Here is a 15,996-nt window from a genome sequence, read left to right as displayed (position 1 = left end):
GCAAAAACAGTTGTCATGATTAACCATCACAGCAAAAATACCTCATTTGGCATCAACGGCTTAGTCCTAAAATGGGTTGAGCAATCTTTACAGTCAGTTGGAATCAAGGGCAAAAAATACCTTCTTGGATTATTTTAGAAATTTTGCTGCTTAAATGGTTTGCTTCTCTCTTCCTTAATATCTTGGAGCCACTTTCTTAGATGGCATTTTAGACTTGTGCTTTAATTGTTCTGCTTCCAATATTCTTGTCTCAGTGACTGTTATGTAAATATTCTATAATAGTTTTTATTTTCAAATTTATCAGCAGACTCATTTTTTTAAGTCAGGTGAGTAAGCATCATTATATATAAACTTTTGTCTATCTGAATTGAGGTGAAAAGGTATTCAGTGTGCTGTCTGAACAAGTAAATACTGTTTTCATTTTTTAAATGGAAATGTTTTAATAAGTTTGAAGCTTATGTAGAACAACAACACTTTAAATAATACTGTTACTAAATTATTTTATATCTCCAAAGAATTTACTAGTAGGTTGAAATTGATTGAAATTATAGCCCTACTGTTGTCAATTAAATTTTTAACTATTGCCTTAGCAATGTATTTTACATTTAAGCTACCTTTCTATTTAGAGGATGTTGTTAATAGAGAAGTATATTATTCAATACATTGAAATGAATTTAAAGCACCTGAGTGCATATGCTGTTATGATTCATAAAAATACTTAATGTTCATTGTGATTATTTTTCCAAATTCAATGTTTTTCTCATGTCTGATCTATTTTATGGCCTCTGTATGAATACATTGTGCTTTTCTGTTCATCGCTTTTAAAATGTAAAGTGCTTCCCAAATATTAGAGGTAATTGTTCTGCTATCACTCTGCAGAAGGACATTGTTTTTTAGGAGGAAACAAAGAAAGATGGATAGTACCATCACACATGCCTAACTTGATCGTCACATTATATGGTCTGATTTGAAACAGTCTCAAGCATCTGAAGGGAAATTGCCTTGTGTAAAATCCTCACTCTTGGGTTGACTGCTTTCAGGTATATTACGGGAGCCTTGACTTCTTTTGAAAGTGTAATTTCTATCTCACTGCTCTGATGTGCTCCCTGTGAACACAGTCAGTGCTTGTTCTTTGGGATTGGGAGAGAGCTGTGACAGATCTATCAGATGTGTGGCTTCTACTCGCCCCTCTGAGTTGATGGCCAAAGCCTGTCTTTTTTTGGGCTGTTACGGGAACAGGAGAACCTGACACTTGTGTTGCCTTTACTACTAGGTTGCAGAAATTCTTGTCTCTTGATTGGATCATGAACATCGTAATATTGGCTTGGATGGAGATAGCTTTTGAGCTGTCATCTTTATATCATTATTCCATTGTATTTATTACTTTATAACATAGTAGCTAACAGTACTTTATGCTTGCTTATTGTGTTGCTTCAGTCCCTATCTTTCCTTGACCTTTTTTTCATTTGTTCATTTCATTAAATAGACTCCCATTCACCTTGGTCCTAAATATGTTGGTAGTCATTTTCAGAGTCTGATTCAAGAAGGTGCTTGGGCACACATATGACATCAAAAGTACATGCAATACTTGAGGCTTTGTGGGATTATTTATGTATTTGATACGTATGTGCTTATCCCATGGGGTGAAACATCTCTTAAGTCTGTGGTCACATTGCAGTGCAGTGGGTGTTGAGCCATCGTGCAGATCAGACTGTTAGAGATGGGTAATTCCTGGATCATGTTCATAAGTCATCCATTGACTTGTATAGTTTTTGCAGGGGTGACTGGGAGTTGCAGCTGGACCAATGCTGTGTGCGCAAGATTAAGCAGTTGGGCTTCATACAGGAACCATTCACTGGAGTTTTTCAGGCCCTTCTGGGGCAGTAGGAAGCTGATAGTCTCTGCACGTGGATGCCTGTTAGCATCAGTACCTTGCTGCTAGCTTAAGATTTCCACAATGACCACGAGTATATGTGAAGTATGTTCCTTCTGTATGCTGGAAACCTTGAAGTACATTGTTTTCCAAGAGGCAGCACAAGGCACATTTGGCATGCTGAGGTCCTGTGTGGTCACCTATATGGCCCTGCTCTGTTGCACTTTTCAGTTTTAAGCTTGACTTTGCTCTCTGCTCAGTGGAGATTTACTAGCGGTGATACCCTGTTGGGGAAAGAAGAATATAGTCCCCTTAATCTTGAGCTTTTCTTTGGGCCCCTTGAAGGAGATCTCTTCAAAAAAGGTGATGTCTATTTCCCAGAGACTGAAAGTTTATCTGCTTGAAGTTAATTCTGTTGGATGCTCAGCAGATCGTGTGACACAGTTGGATCTGAAAGGAGTGAGAAATTTGTGATTGTCATTCTCCAAAAAGCAGAGGAAGCACAGCTGGCTATCAGTTTCATGCAGCAGCACTCTTTCTGTTGGGGTTATGCTGTGTGTGTTGGAAAGCTGAAGGCAATTCTTGACTTGCCTCTACTGGGTGTACCCCACTGCAGAGCTTTCCCTTGGCTGTTTTGGCAGCATTTGCAGGCTCTTTAAAATGCTTGTATTGATGTTAAAGAAGTGTCTGCTGATTTTTAGTCTCCACTTATGAATCATTAAAAATCACACCTTAATGAAATACAGGTGTCTTCCAAGTGGTAGATTGGTAAATAAGGGGCGCTGTTGAGTTCTGCTGATCGTATTTGCATCCGTTGGGTTCCACTGGTGTAAGACAGCCTAATAGGGTGTTTTAATAACGGTGTGAACCATATCCAACTAATCTGACTTTTCAGATGAAATTGGTAAAACTTAAATGTACTGGACACACCTAGAAACTTGGGATTTTATTGAAAACAACCCACCCTTGTCCTGTCGTAGGCTCTCAGTCCAGAGCTGGCTGTGGGCACACTGTCTGATTTCATCCTGCCTATTCCTTTTAATCAATTTTGCTACTCATTTAATTTCTGTCCAACTTTGGGGGGTTGGGAATTATGAAATTGAGACTTACGTCTGTCTTCTCTGCCTTCACTGCAAAGACAGGCTGTGACAGTATGAGAGACTTGTCTAAATGACAATACTGCTGGCCATTACTGCTGGCAGTGCCCCAAGAAAATCGTTTGAGCAGCTGATACCCAATCTTCCCTATACAACACAGCAGTTAAAATGTGAGGCAGGTGCCTGGGAGTCAACAACAGACTCATCATTCACTTTTTTCAATCCATTCTTTTCCTTGCTTTTGTAGTTGTATCCAGTAACATGCAAACCTTTTGTTTGACCATTACTCGCAAAGTACCCAGTGTATGTGTGTTTAGGTGCTCTGTTTGTGAAGGCAGCATCATGCTTCATCTGTGGCATTGCCCTACTAGTCTATTTTCATGCAGTTAAAGTGCATTTTCTTCATACTTCTTGCTGCTGCTGTTAGCTGTTATGGAAAGAGAATGTACTGTGTGCATCCATGAATTTTTTTTTAATCATTCACATCTCTCCCTCTCTAAAGAGCCTTTGCTGGTTTTAGTAGAGTTGTATTACAGAAAAGATTGACAGATCTTCTCTACTTAAGAGAAATAATTGCTGGTGCAAACCTGATGTGAAGGCTGCCATTATTTACGTATAAGCATGAGACCCAAGAATGAGAAGTTTGCTTCTAGTGAATCCTTAATTTCAAGCAAGTATTTGTGTGGAAGACTTTAGAGTGTTACTTTCACCTGTAGTTCACCTGTCAGCTTTTTTCTTTGTACATCTGAGGTGGGATTATTGTATTCATGGACCCTAATTTCATGCAGTTCATACAAGTTAGTCTGTTGTCTTTATTATAAGACCATCTAACTCACTCAGAAGTTTTAGACATTATGGTGATCTGATCAACTTGGTCAAGAGCTCATCTTGTATTGTCTGACATCAAAGGTGAACCATCAGAACCATTAATTCATCTGAGCGATATGAGCTGGGTTTTGCAAAACTGGGAAGGATTTGACAAACCAAGAATCTGGCAGTAGTCTATATTTGAATTTTAAAGCCTAAATATGAAGGTTTCTATTTTGTTCTGTACTGTTTTGCTTGAAAGGATACTAATACACCCAGTGTATATGAGCCCACAGAAGCACTGTAGGGAAACTTCATTAGCTTGAGTCTAGGCATTTAAGTTCTGTATACAAACCAATGGAGATTTATAAGAATATATATGTTCTGAAGCATGCAAATGGCACCATTTTTAGAAATGTGAGGATACTGCTAGAGTATTAGTATAAAGCAGGTTCATGTTATGCATATGTGCCTCTGCTACACTGTCATCAAAGGTGGTAGATTAGATTTTACTCAATGCGTGAGAAAATTCTTTAAAGGCTTTTCCTGAACACTTAAAATATGTTACTGCCTTTTCAAAACAGCAAAGGAAAACCCTCTTTAGTCATTAAAATTTTCAAGGTAAACTCATGATAATTAACTGCTATTCCTTTACCTAAGAAAACATTGTATTCTCTACCGGGCATAAAGCTAATAAGGTTCTGCAAACATAATGCATATCAAAATGACACAGAATTTGCAGAGGAATAATTCAGTTTTAAATACCTAAAATACTCATTTTTATAAAATCATAAAATTAAAATCCTTGATGTTAAGCAACCTTCAAAGGGCCTAGCTCTGTTTTTCCTACTTGGACAAAACTTCAGCTAAAGTCAGTGGGATAGCTTTTTACTATGAAAGCAGCTTAATCTTCTATCTTCTGCTTTGCATTTGGCCAAATGAAGAGTGTGTGCACGATGAGTTCCTGTGGCACAGCTGATAGGCAGGAGCCTTATTAGGCTGTGGGAAATTGAGCACTTGATAGCTGCCAGACAAAAGATAAGAGTCTTGTTGATGTAGGGTTTTGTCAAAGTAAAGAATATAGTTTAAAGCTCCCTTTAATTGTGCATGTGTCTCAATCTGTGTGCATATAAACCCATAAATATAAGGTTTTAGAAATGTTTGAGGAGCAAAAGTTTGATAGCTTCTGGTAAAAATCTGAAGCTGCTGCTGTCTTAAAATTCAAACCACTTTTTAACCAGTCTTTCAGGTATTTAGGCTCTAAATGCTTTTTCCCAGTATCCTTCATTGGAGAAAAATATCTCTGCAAGTCTGTACAACATACCTTTTTTCCTTAGGATATTTGTTCATGGCAAAACTATCCTTGTGAAAGGCAAGTCTATGTAAAAATAGCATATTGGTATTGTGACTACTTTAAAAAATTTTTGACCTGCTGTTTTGTTCCAGAAGGATGTTTATCTTTTAATTAAGGAAAAAATATTCCAGAAGGGTATCTTTCAGCCTCATCTGGTTTGCATGTTTTGTAACAGTAGAGCTCTTCTAAATGATTGAAGATTCCTGCTCTACTTGAATAACAAAACTTCAATTGCTTAAGAAAAAGCAGACTGTCAACCAGACATTTAATACTGCTGAAATTTCACGTCACAAATGCAGCTCAGCATGTAAGGTAGTTGGTTTGTAAAGAGCCTGAGCAGGCTGCTGCAAATTATAATTACTAATGTAATAATTACCGTAACTAACAGAAATGTGACTTGACTTTGAGCTTTCTGTCCTCATTAAACTTGTTCACCTTCTCTGAAACTCTCCATGCTGCATGCTAGCACGGAGCAGTCGTATCCCCCGACCCAGCATGAGTCAGGGGTGCAGCCGTGATACCAGCCGTGAGAGCAGTCGAGATACAAGCCCTGCTCGGGGCTTTCCTCCACTTGGTGAGTACATGTAGGCATTGGAGCTTTAAGGGTCAATATTTTTTTCCTTTTTCCCTTGTTCTGATTGCCCCTTCAAGACACTGCAGGTGGAATGAGCTCGTTTCCTGTCCTCTGTTGGATTCCTGACACACTCCCCGTTTCCAACCCTGTTTCCCTTCTGTTTTCTTCTGCATGCTTCAATTCCGGTTCTCAGCATTTCACTGTTAGCAGGAAAATAGTTTAGTTTGAACTTTCGTAATTTTTAGTTTCATTGAATCAGCTTGTATGGGGCTGCTGTGCTTCAGTTTACAGCACTGATGGAAATCTATGGGAGAGCAAGCCTCTATTTTCTAGGTCCCAGTGAAGTAGTCGGTAGCATTGTAGCCTGTTGTTGAGTGACTCTGTTCATGATCCGATTTTCTTACAGCTAGGTATAGTAACAGTATATAATTTTTATACTAAATCCTCCAATAGACATAGAAGCTCTTTTTTGTAGAGGTTTTACATGACATTGTCAACCATTGATTAACAAGTTGCACATGCAATTTTGTAGAAAACCTTTTCAAGCAGCCTGATGGAAAGGTTGAGGTTTTAAAGGAGCATCATTAAGGTGCAGCTTAAGTGTACAGTACAAATAGAAAATCTCATTACACTTACCACATGCAGAAGTTTTTCTGCACATTGCTGAAAACAGCGGGATAGTTAATGTTTCTGATCAAATACCATATCATATATTCAACCAAATACATTACTTGTTGTATGAAAGACTTGTTTGTCATCTTGGACATGAAATATAGTTGATCTCCAGGCCCTCCTCATTTATGTAGAAATTTCAGAGCTGTGCATGTGGTATTAAAAGTGAGAAAGAAGGTCTTACAAATTTCACCAAGGCTGAAGAATGGGTTTCCATGTTCTATTTTGCACATAGTGACAAAGTACAGGTATATGATGTAGTGTGTAAGTGGAACATTGCATTTTGGGCTTAATTCTGCAACTTTCATCCAATAGTGAGAAAAGGTTATTAAAAATACAGACAGATGGGTAAAATTTTCCTGTTTGGTTCTCATACTTGATTAACGTACTGTACCTAAAATAATCTTTTAAACTTAGATGTTGTCATTACTGATTTGGCTGTCAGTGCAGAGGCAAAAATCCCATTGATTTCAATGGTGTAGAATGGAATCTTCAAGTTAATATTAGAGAGGCTTTGGGCTTCAAAATGTCATTATTTTGAGCATATTGAGCTAGAAAATAATCTATTTGCATTATCTGTAATATCTCAGTTTTTGATGAAAAATGGGAGGAGTTCAACTTGGCATTCAGAACTTGGTTCATAGCTCTTTAAGATAAATAGATTAACTTTTTATTGATTAAATGAAGCTGATTTGATACCAGAGCCATAAAGGGATAGTAGATATGCAACTATCACTTGTTGTTACCTGCCTAGCTTCAATTTTGGATGAAACTTTTTTCTCCAGCCAAAGTATATAAGCAGGCTGGATTTCAGGGTTAAGTCATCAGTTTTCTATGTCATTGTGCTGTGGTTTATTTTATTGAAAATACATTAATTGAAATACTGTCTTGAGCCTTTGTTCTAAAAAATAAATGCAGTGTACCAGAATCACAGTTGGTGTGAGTTTCGTACACTACCACCACTACTGAGTCTGACTCATACACTGACTATAAATTCTCAGTTACAGATGTCTATTACACTGTTTGTAACAAACTTATTGTGAAGAGAGGGTCATTTCATTTTAGTTCATGATATTTAATTACCTGAAGATTAATGCATTTCTAGAAATACATTGTTACTATGTCAATAAGGTAATGTGGGGAGGAAGTATCAATATAATAGTAACACAATATAGTTGTTTTCCTGTTGTCTTTTTTCTTGTTTTTTCATTGAAATGCTTTAAGCTTGAACATGTTCATGAACTTGTTAATTATGTAGTTTTTAATTCATCTGAAAGAAATTTATATAATTATAAATTTATATATCAATTAAGCCAAAACAATATGATTCTATTACAGTATTTCTAGAACCCAATTAATCTTACATTAATGCGAAGATAATATAATCCTACTGTGCATGGTCTATTGTTGCTCATAAGGATTAACTTGTATATCAGTGAATTATACTTAAACTAGCTATATGTAAGCGATAGGATTCTTGCATTTAATGGTATTATGGCCAATGTCAACACTGACATCCTGACCTTGCAAATTGCTCTGCTCTGTTTTGGGGCTGCTGTGTAGGTATGCATGTCTGTGCACCAAGCATCTTGCTTCCTAAGTTAGGCAACACCAGTGAAGAGTCACTCTACACGCAGCCTCCTTGCAGAGATGTGATTTTTGGTTTGGTTTGGTTTTATGTTTTTTTGGTTTGGGGTTTTGTTTTTTTGTTGTTGTTGTTCCTGTTTCTTCATGGGTCTTGATCTTGAAGTGATGTCCACAGGGGCATAGTGGATGGCTTGGGAGAAAGCAATTGTGAGGTTCAGTCCATAATCCTGCACTGATCCTGAAAATCTTTCATGAGTTACTTATGGTGTCAGTGGGATGGTTCTCTTGAATAAATGCATGTGTTCTCCATAGTTAAAGACCACATTGACTATTCTGGCCAGCTTTTAGTCAAGCTCTCACAGCTGGGGAAAAACTTAAATTTTATTTTTCTCACATGGCTGATTTCTATTTTATATTATTAGTATTTGTGTTTATGGATGCTTTGCTTTAAACAGAAGATTTAAAATTTTTCTACTGCACATGAATATGCATAATTGATAAAGCCTATTGTATTAGAAGGTGATTCTACTTTATTTTTTCAGTTTCTTGACAGTACTAGTAATGATGTTAAAGCAACAAGGCCTTCAGTGAGTCTGTGGTGATTAATTGCTCAAATGAGCAATCAGTTTCTTGAGTCAGTTGGTTTGAGCTAGGTAAGGTTGTCATTTCTAGACAATGAGGGAAAATCTCTTTAGAGAAACTAAATTTCTGTAATTTGGAAATAGCTCACCAGCTTTCCATTTGCTTTCGTAAAGAACTCACCTTTATGCTGAATCCAAGAATGGAAAACCTCTCCAAAAGCATTTTGTGATCAATGTGCTGCTGACAACTGGGAATTGAAGTGGGAGCTATATTTGGCTTGAGCTCTTCTGCTACTGTATGTGCTCTGTTGCTATTAACAATTTGTATACATGTGGTGTAATTCTAGATGGGTGTATGATGTGCATATTCAGATTATCTGTGCATGTACATACTTAGATTCAAGAAACATGTATGCAAAATTTGTTAAAAGCAAGGGACTGTTGGTAGTAGAAACAGCTATGATGTGTGTGTGTGTGTTTACTTGGAAAAGAAACCCAACCCAAAGACCTATAATGCAGTGGTTGGCTGACCTCCCTGTATGACTCTTTCTACTTACGTGGTTACTCATTCTCTTTGTTAACGTTGGTTTTTTTTATGCATAGGCTAGAATGTTGTGGAAAAATACCTACAAGCACAATTCCTAACCATTCATCATGGCTTCACTTTGGGGTTTAGATCAGACACATCTAAATCCTGCTCTGTAGTGATGTGCTCCACGTTCTCATGATGGCCGTCTTCCAGATCTGTGGGTCTGGAATGTGACTGATGTGCACTGGGGTTTTTTTGCTGAACTGCACTTGGTTTGGGACTGTTACAAATGAGTTTTGTCATGCATCGTGTTTACGGTCGTGGGGGTGAGGGGGGGGAGCTACAGACGGAGACGTCGCTGTTGGGGCTTGCACTGTATCTGTTATGCATTCATATACAGCGTCATTTCCCTGTCACTAAGAAACACCTTTACTGGTAGCGGTCACACGCATCGCCTTTGGATTGTGGCATTTTCTGTCTCGGGTTAAATGTGTGTTAATCCTGTGGGTGTTGCCATTCCTTCTACTTGCAGCTTCTCGACGTCATTCCAGGTCCACTAGTGCTCTCTCCACTGCTGATTCTGTTGGGCAGTCAGGTGAACAAGCGCTAACTGCATGAATCCGCTTCTTATACGTAGTCTTGTTTTACACCATCTTAACATTTGCTGTCATGTGCATCAGCCAGCACTTGGCATGTGCTTCTCACTGCTGTGGGGCTTTCTGTTCTGTTTTTGTTCAGTGTGGCTTTTTGTTTTGAATTTCATTTCTTGGATGTTTTTAATTTTATGTATTTTAGGAACATTGTGAACAGTGTTTAAACAAAGGGTGATCCAGGGCTTTCTCAATTCTCCTGTAAATTGGATCAGTTGTGCAGCATGGGCTAAATCCTGACTGATGCAGAGTACTTGCAACTTCTGTTTATGCTTCCTCTTTAGCAGTGTAGCAGTTCCCAATGCCTAGGACCAGACCTTAGTGGGTTTCATCCCATTTATTACTAAATATTCTGGAGTCCTGTCTCTGTTAATGAAAGTTCTTTGTGGGATCCTCTCCAAAATACACAAGAACAGCAAGAATTAAGCACCTGATGAGCTTTCAAAACGAACTTTGGAGCATAACACATGCTGTTCCATCCTTCATATAATTCTGAAGGCCTTGTACGTGGAAGTTGTTGAAAAAAATCATTCCCTTAATTTCACTGGGCTTTGCATCAGGAGACTAATGCTTATATATAATGAGAAAAATATGCAGATTCCAGTGGCTTCTTCCCCACCCCTGTGCTGGATTTGCAGTTGTGGAGAACCTGTAACTCCCTCTGAAATCAGGGTATTTCACTGGGAGCCTTAAAAAGAAATGAATGAGGGCTCCGAGCTTTGGGACAATAGAGAATTAACTGTGGGGACAAAGATGATGTAGAAGATGAGGGCTTCAGTGTTTTCCTGGAGGCTAAAATTGTATAAGGAATTAGTGACACTGAAAGTTATTTAATTAACCCTCTTCAGGTAGGGAGTGAAAAATATTCTGTTTCTCATAAGTCTAGTTAAATAGCTGTCACTTAACTAAAACTCTCAAAACACTTCCCTTATCGGGTTACTCAGCAGAAATGTTGCAACCTGATTTGACTGGCATTTTCCAAAGTAACAATTTGAGTTTGTATTTAATAAAAATAATGAAATGATTTAAAGTACCTTGATTGTAATTCAGATTTAAGCCTTGTTTGCATTCAATTTCCTGCGGTAGTCACTTCATGCTTGGTTCCTGTGGTTTGGTACAAAGCATAATCAAATTCTATATGGTTACCTGTGTCCTAAAGAAGGCCCAAATCTCCCTAAAAATGGCAAAATCGGCCTGAAAATGGTGCTTGGGAATTTTCACCACGTTTGTAACAATGTAATGAATCTAGCCAGGGAGACAAAGGAATGTGGCCAGAGCATACTCTACTTATTTCTTGCCCAGTAACATTGGGCTTGCCTGTACTGGTTATTCCTGGAGCCAAATGTGTTCGCACCCCCACATTAGAGATATGCTGAGGTCTCTCCTAAGGTCTAACTTCTGCACTCAGGTATGGCAACAGTGTCTTGGGGAGAAGCCCAGAGTGACTTGGGTGTTGTGAATTTAAAGATCACTGAAAGAAGTATTTCAGAAAATTCCTGATAGCCATGGAGACAGATAAAAGCCAGCATGCCACACTGTACTTAATTTGTTAAAAAAGCTCAATTTTTGTTTCTTAATGCTGGGTATTTAAACTGATCTATAATTGAATTACTTTGTCATTCTGTTCTTCATTTTAAAAAACAAAACCCAAACTATCTTCCCTTTTCTAATGTAATACTAAATTTACGTGGAAATAAATGACTGGTATTTTTTGCTGCTATGTTATTTCAAAAGTTAAAGCCAAATTCTGATCTCAGTAACACTTGAGTAATGTCATTGAGTTGGGTTTAAATATAAAACTGAATCCAGAACTTGTCTCAACATTTACAGCTCTTGTACTGCATCAGATATCATTTACACTTAGGTAAATACTTGTCTTCTGTACATCTTTCTAGCGTATAGCTCTGTAGTAGTGACTTTAGTTTCAATCAGACCTAATGCGTTATCATCTTCTCTGCGCTTCTATTAAGAGTGTACAGATCTTTCCATTTTAGGGATGAAGCACTGTTTCACCTAAATATTTGAAATGATTCTTCAACCCAAGTGCATTAAAAAAGGGGATAGTAATAACACATACAACTTTTATTTCTTTGTGAAATGTCATAATTTGATTACTTTTTGGCAGTAGTTCTAAGAAGTTTGTTTATTTTTTTTTTTTCCCTTGTAATGTGTTTTGTAGAAAACGTGCTTTTGTTGTAAATCAGAAATGTCTTGTCTGGGTACATCACTGAGAAACAGTAAATTTTGATAGATAACACTTCTATTTGAAATAAATACTATTATTCAGGTTTTTGTTTTTCCTCAAAATACTTCAGATTTAAAAAATCTTCCCTATTTCCCCATAGTAGCTTAATCTCTGACATACTTATGTAAAGCTTTGGAATTAGGACAGCAGACTGGCAAACTTCAGTCTCTGATTTAAATTATACATGTCAGTGTGAGCTAATTCCTTAAAAGATATTTCAGTGCAGTAGGTTTTTAAAGAAGAGAGCAATGAAATTTTGTGGTAAGCGCACTGTTTTTCCCGAAAAATACAGTAAGCTGCTGAATATCGTGTTTGACCACAGTTTTGTGGAAATCCACGATAATAGTTACGCATTTTGATAAATAGTATTTTTCCTTTTGTTAAATTAAATATAGGTGAACTAGTAAAAGACCTGTGTGACTTGATCCCTCTCTCTTGCTGCTTGATGACTACCTCCAGTGTGGACCAGCTGAAGGTCTATTAAATGGGTTCATGCAGCTCAATTTGTGCACCATTGAATTTGGGGGCAAAACTCTAATTGGCACGTGTGGGTGCAGGGGACAGAGGTGTAAGGTATGTCCCGGGAGGGATGTTCCCAGTCCTTCTTGAGCAAAGACAAGCCCACATGGAAATAAAAACTTGGAATGCCAAAACCAATCTCTTTCTGCTTATAGACCAAAGTCAGGGTCCCAGTAATATGGTATCTGATCTACCCACATCTAGAACGGCTGTGCTGCCAGAGGCTGGCTTGTGATACTCAAGTCACTGATTCTGTCATATCGCTGCTAGCATGCCTTTTTGAATCAGGCCTTCGCCCAAAGAAACTAATTTCAGTAACTTTTTTGGTAGACTGGGCAAATGGTAAAGTAAACTAATTAGTATTAGGAGTGTAAATGGCATTTTAGACTCAACCCTGTTGCTTTGGATGTCATTAAGAGCTTTGCCATCAAATTCAAAGGGAGAAAGATGATACTGTTTGATCAAAAAAAAAAATATAAATTTTGATATATCATAGAACTTTTAAATGGTATTTAAACTGCTTCTCAAGAACAGTAATAAAACAAAAATTGGAGTCAATTCACAAGCAAATAATAAGCCTTATTTTTATACTGTGGGGCACAGGGGGATGTTCTACTGGTTAATCAAGCCTTGAGATATAAAATAGGTTAGTCCGGTGCTGCTAGTCTCGCATCCTTGCCTGAGAAAAAGCTGCAGGATGGATAAGTGCTCAGGTATTAACATGTTCTGACACTGGGCATGATGCTGTCTCTCTGAAGTTAATGAGACGCTTTCTCTTGATTTCTGAGAGTGCCAGATTGGGACCAGCATGTCTGCCTCTGACATTAAAATAAAACTTTGAAACAACTTCTGTGTAAAAAGAAACATTAAATAGATACCCTGCTTCCCAGCTAAAAAAAAAAAAAAAGTTGCCCTGAGCATCCAAAATTGTCTCTGGGGCCCAACATACAATAGTTCATTTCTTACTCTAATGGCAAACTCTCTAGAGCTGTGGATAAAAGAGCGTTTAGTGGAAAAGCACTGTGAGTTCCCAGAGCCTGTGGGGATAGCTGCTCGGGCACCTGATTAGGATTCCAAGTGAATGTGAATTCATTTAACAATCCCTTTCAATGTTGTCTTTTGTGCAGACCGGTTTGGACTTGGACAGCCAGGCAGGATGCCTGCTTCTGTGAATGCCATGCGAGTCCTGAGCACAAGCACAGATCTGGAGGCTGCTGTGGCCGATGCACTGGTAAGAGGAAAAATACAAAATGCTTCCGACACCGGAAAGTGGCTTAAAGTTACCTGTACGTACGTTCTCCTCTTTCTTAATAGCTTTGTTCTGTTTGTGCCAGTGTCTGATGCTGTAGAGTTAGCTACCTTTTGCAGTTTTGTCTTTGGGTATATCGACAGCAATATTTGTTTCCTTATTCCATGTTGGTTCTCCACAGTTGTTATCAAACAGACCGCTGTGGCTCAGTGCTAGAGTGCAGGACAGGTTGAATGAGCTGATTGTCTTTCACTTGGCTGCTAGAGGATATACACAGCACTGTGGGGGTGCTTGGGATCCATCAATCCCATTACCTGCATGAAGACTTTGTCAGAAAAACACAGTGTTCTCTGTTAGTGTCAGTTCCTGATCAGGTTTCAACAAGAACTGAGAATTTCACAAGTTCCTGCCCTGTGTTATTTGCACCTGGCTAGATACTTGGGTCAGCTCATAACTTGCCTTGCATGTATTCCATACCATCTCATGCAGTTAAATTGAAGTGTATTTGTCTAGTTTGCCGCTAGTACTTTCAAACATTCAGTGCATTTCCAAGTAAATTTATTGTCATTTTTTTAAATTGTGTTTTCCTGTATAATCTTACTGTACTATAATATCTCTCGGCTAGAAACCAGAAAGTGTTTTCTGCTCTTCAGAAGACAAGTGTTGAGATAAGCCTGGATTAAGATTTACCTGGAGTGTTTGTGGGAGAGGATGTGTAGAGGCAGGAGAAGTTATTGTACAGCATTAGCTGGGTACCAGTGTACCTTGGGTCTTCTCCAGCTCTAGACCTGAGCTGAGAGGAGGATTTCCTGATGTAGCTTGAGAATAGATATTTCAGATCTCTCTTTATGGAGAATGAACAGTGTCCTCAGAGTTTGTGACAGATGTCCTTTTTCCATTTCCTAGTTCACTTTTCCTGGGGATGTCTAACATTTTCCTTTTTATATTTGATTATCACCCAGCTCATGTCACCTCCATTTCTAGATGTTTATTAGAGTACTCCTAGACAAATATCACTCTTTACAAAATCTACCTTTCCATAAAAAAAAAAGTATTTGTGAATAATATAAAGGTAGGATAGTATATAATAGATGGCACTGTTGCATTTAGTGGGCTGAAGCATTAGTGGGCATTTTTCATTACCAAATACAATAGCTTGTGAGTCAATTGCTGTTCTCAGCACTTCAAATTTGCCACCAGAGCAGTTCAGGGCATAAGTATAGGTGATGGTTTGCCTGCATAAATGAAATCAGGCTGTATCCCTGAATGTGAGCAGTTGCTGAATACAGGTTTCTTGAGGGAGGAGAGAATCGGTGTTTCAATTCACTGCTGATCACTGAGATATTTTTCAATGTGACTTAATCTTCAGCTAGACTTACAGAGTTCCCTTCTAAATATTCCAGTCCTTTAAACTAAATAACATTATACTGGAATGTTAAAATCTTAAAGGATTGAAGACTTAAAAGGGAAATCCTTAAGTCTAACTGGAAACTAAGCAGTGCTGCTGACTTGGTTGATCAATCTGAATTTGTATGACTTTAGGGGATGCAACGTGATCTTGTTGTCCCCTTCTTTCCCACCACCCCAATTTGCTCTTTTTCTTGGTTGTCGTCTTACAACAGGCAATTTACAAACTCGGTTCAGGCTCCTTTTGAGAGAGTAATGTGATGCCAGTTTTTACCCAGCAGCCTTGTTTTCGGAGGAGTATTCTTTTCCCTGTAGTAGGAATGAAAAGAACTTCTCCAAAGATGGATTCAGCCAAATACTCAGTTTAAACAAAATACAGTGGGTCATTTTATGACCTGTACTCCCTGTGTACAATTCGCGTTGGATCCACTGCTTCTGTTCAAGAGCTGGACTTGGCCTAAACCCACAGTGTCTGTACTGGGAATCAGTGCTCAAGATCTGTCAGAAGAGCTCAAAGGGTGATGGAAACTTTGGCATTAAGTAAGGCCTTTAAGCCAGGGGTGCCAGCCAGGGGGTCTTAAAAGAAGCTAAGCTTCAAAAAAGTGTGGTGTAAGAACTGTGGGTTGAAAGAGAACTTGGTTAAGTGAAGCTGATTAAATGTGCTGTACTGTAGATAGTGGTTTCCTGACATCAGAATTTCTTTCCAAGACTCTAAAATCTACTATCTAAAAAGCTACTAATAATATGTGGGGAAATAAATCATTACCAAAAACTCCTATATCTTCCAGAGCAGCGGTTCTGAAAAGTAAGCAAAGAGGTCCTGTATATAGATCTGTCATAAAAAAAACTTAT

The 15,996-nt window shown here is 38.1% G+C and overlaps 1 protein-coding gene across 12 annotated transcripts in view; it reads left to right on the top strand.

Annotated features, from left to right (window-relative positions):
- CLASP1 (cytoplasmic linker associated protein 1) overlaps positions 1-15,996 on the top strand; it is a 186,335-nt gene that overhangs the window by 115,696 nt on the left and 54,643 nt on the right. For 11 of the 12 annotated variants that reach the window (XM_075028768.1, XM_075028775.1, XM_075028773.1 and 8 more), the window contains one exon: positions 13,616-13,719. In XM_075028768.1, coding sequence (XP_074884869.1) covers positions 13,616-13,719 — 104 coding nt within the window. Of the gene's footprint in view, positions 1-5,597; positions 5,706-9,606; positions 9,670-13,615; positions 13,720-15,996 lie in introns of all 12 variants that reach the window. The other variant, XM_075028777.1, reaches the window with a different exon arrangement.

This window comes from Buteo buteo, chromosome 5 (genome assembly GCF_964188355.1).
Source record: "Buteo buteo chromosome 5, bButBut1.hap1.1, whole genome shotgun sequence".
Lineage (NCBI taxonomy): Eukaryota > Metazoa > Chordata > Aves > Accipitriformes > Accipitridae > Buteo > Buteo buteo.
Note: the sequence above shows the minus strand (reverse complement) of the source record. Positions and strands in the feature narration are given on the sequence as shown.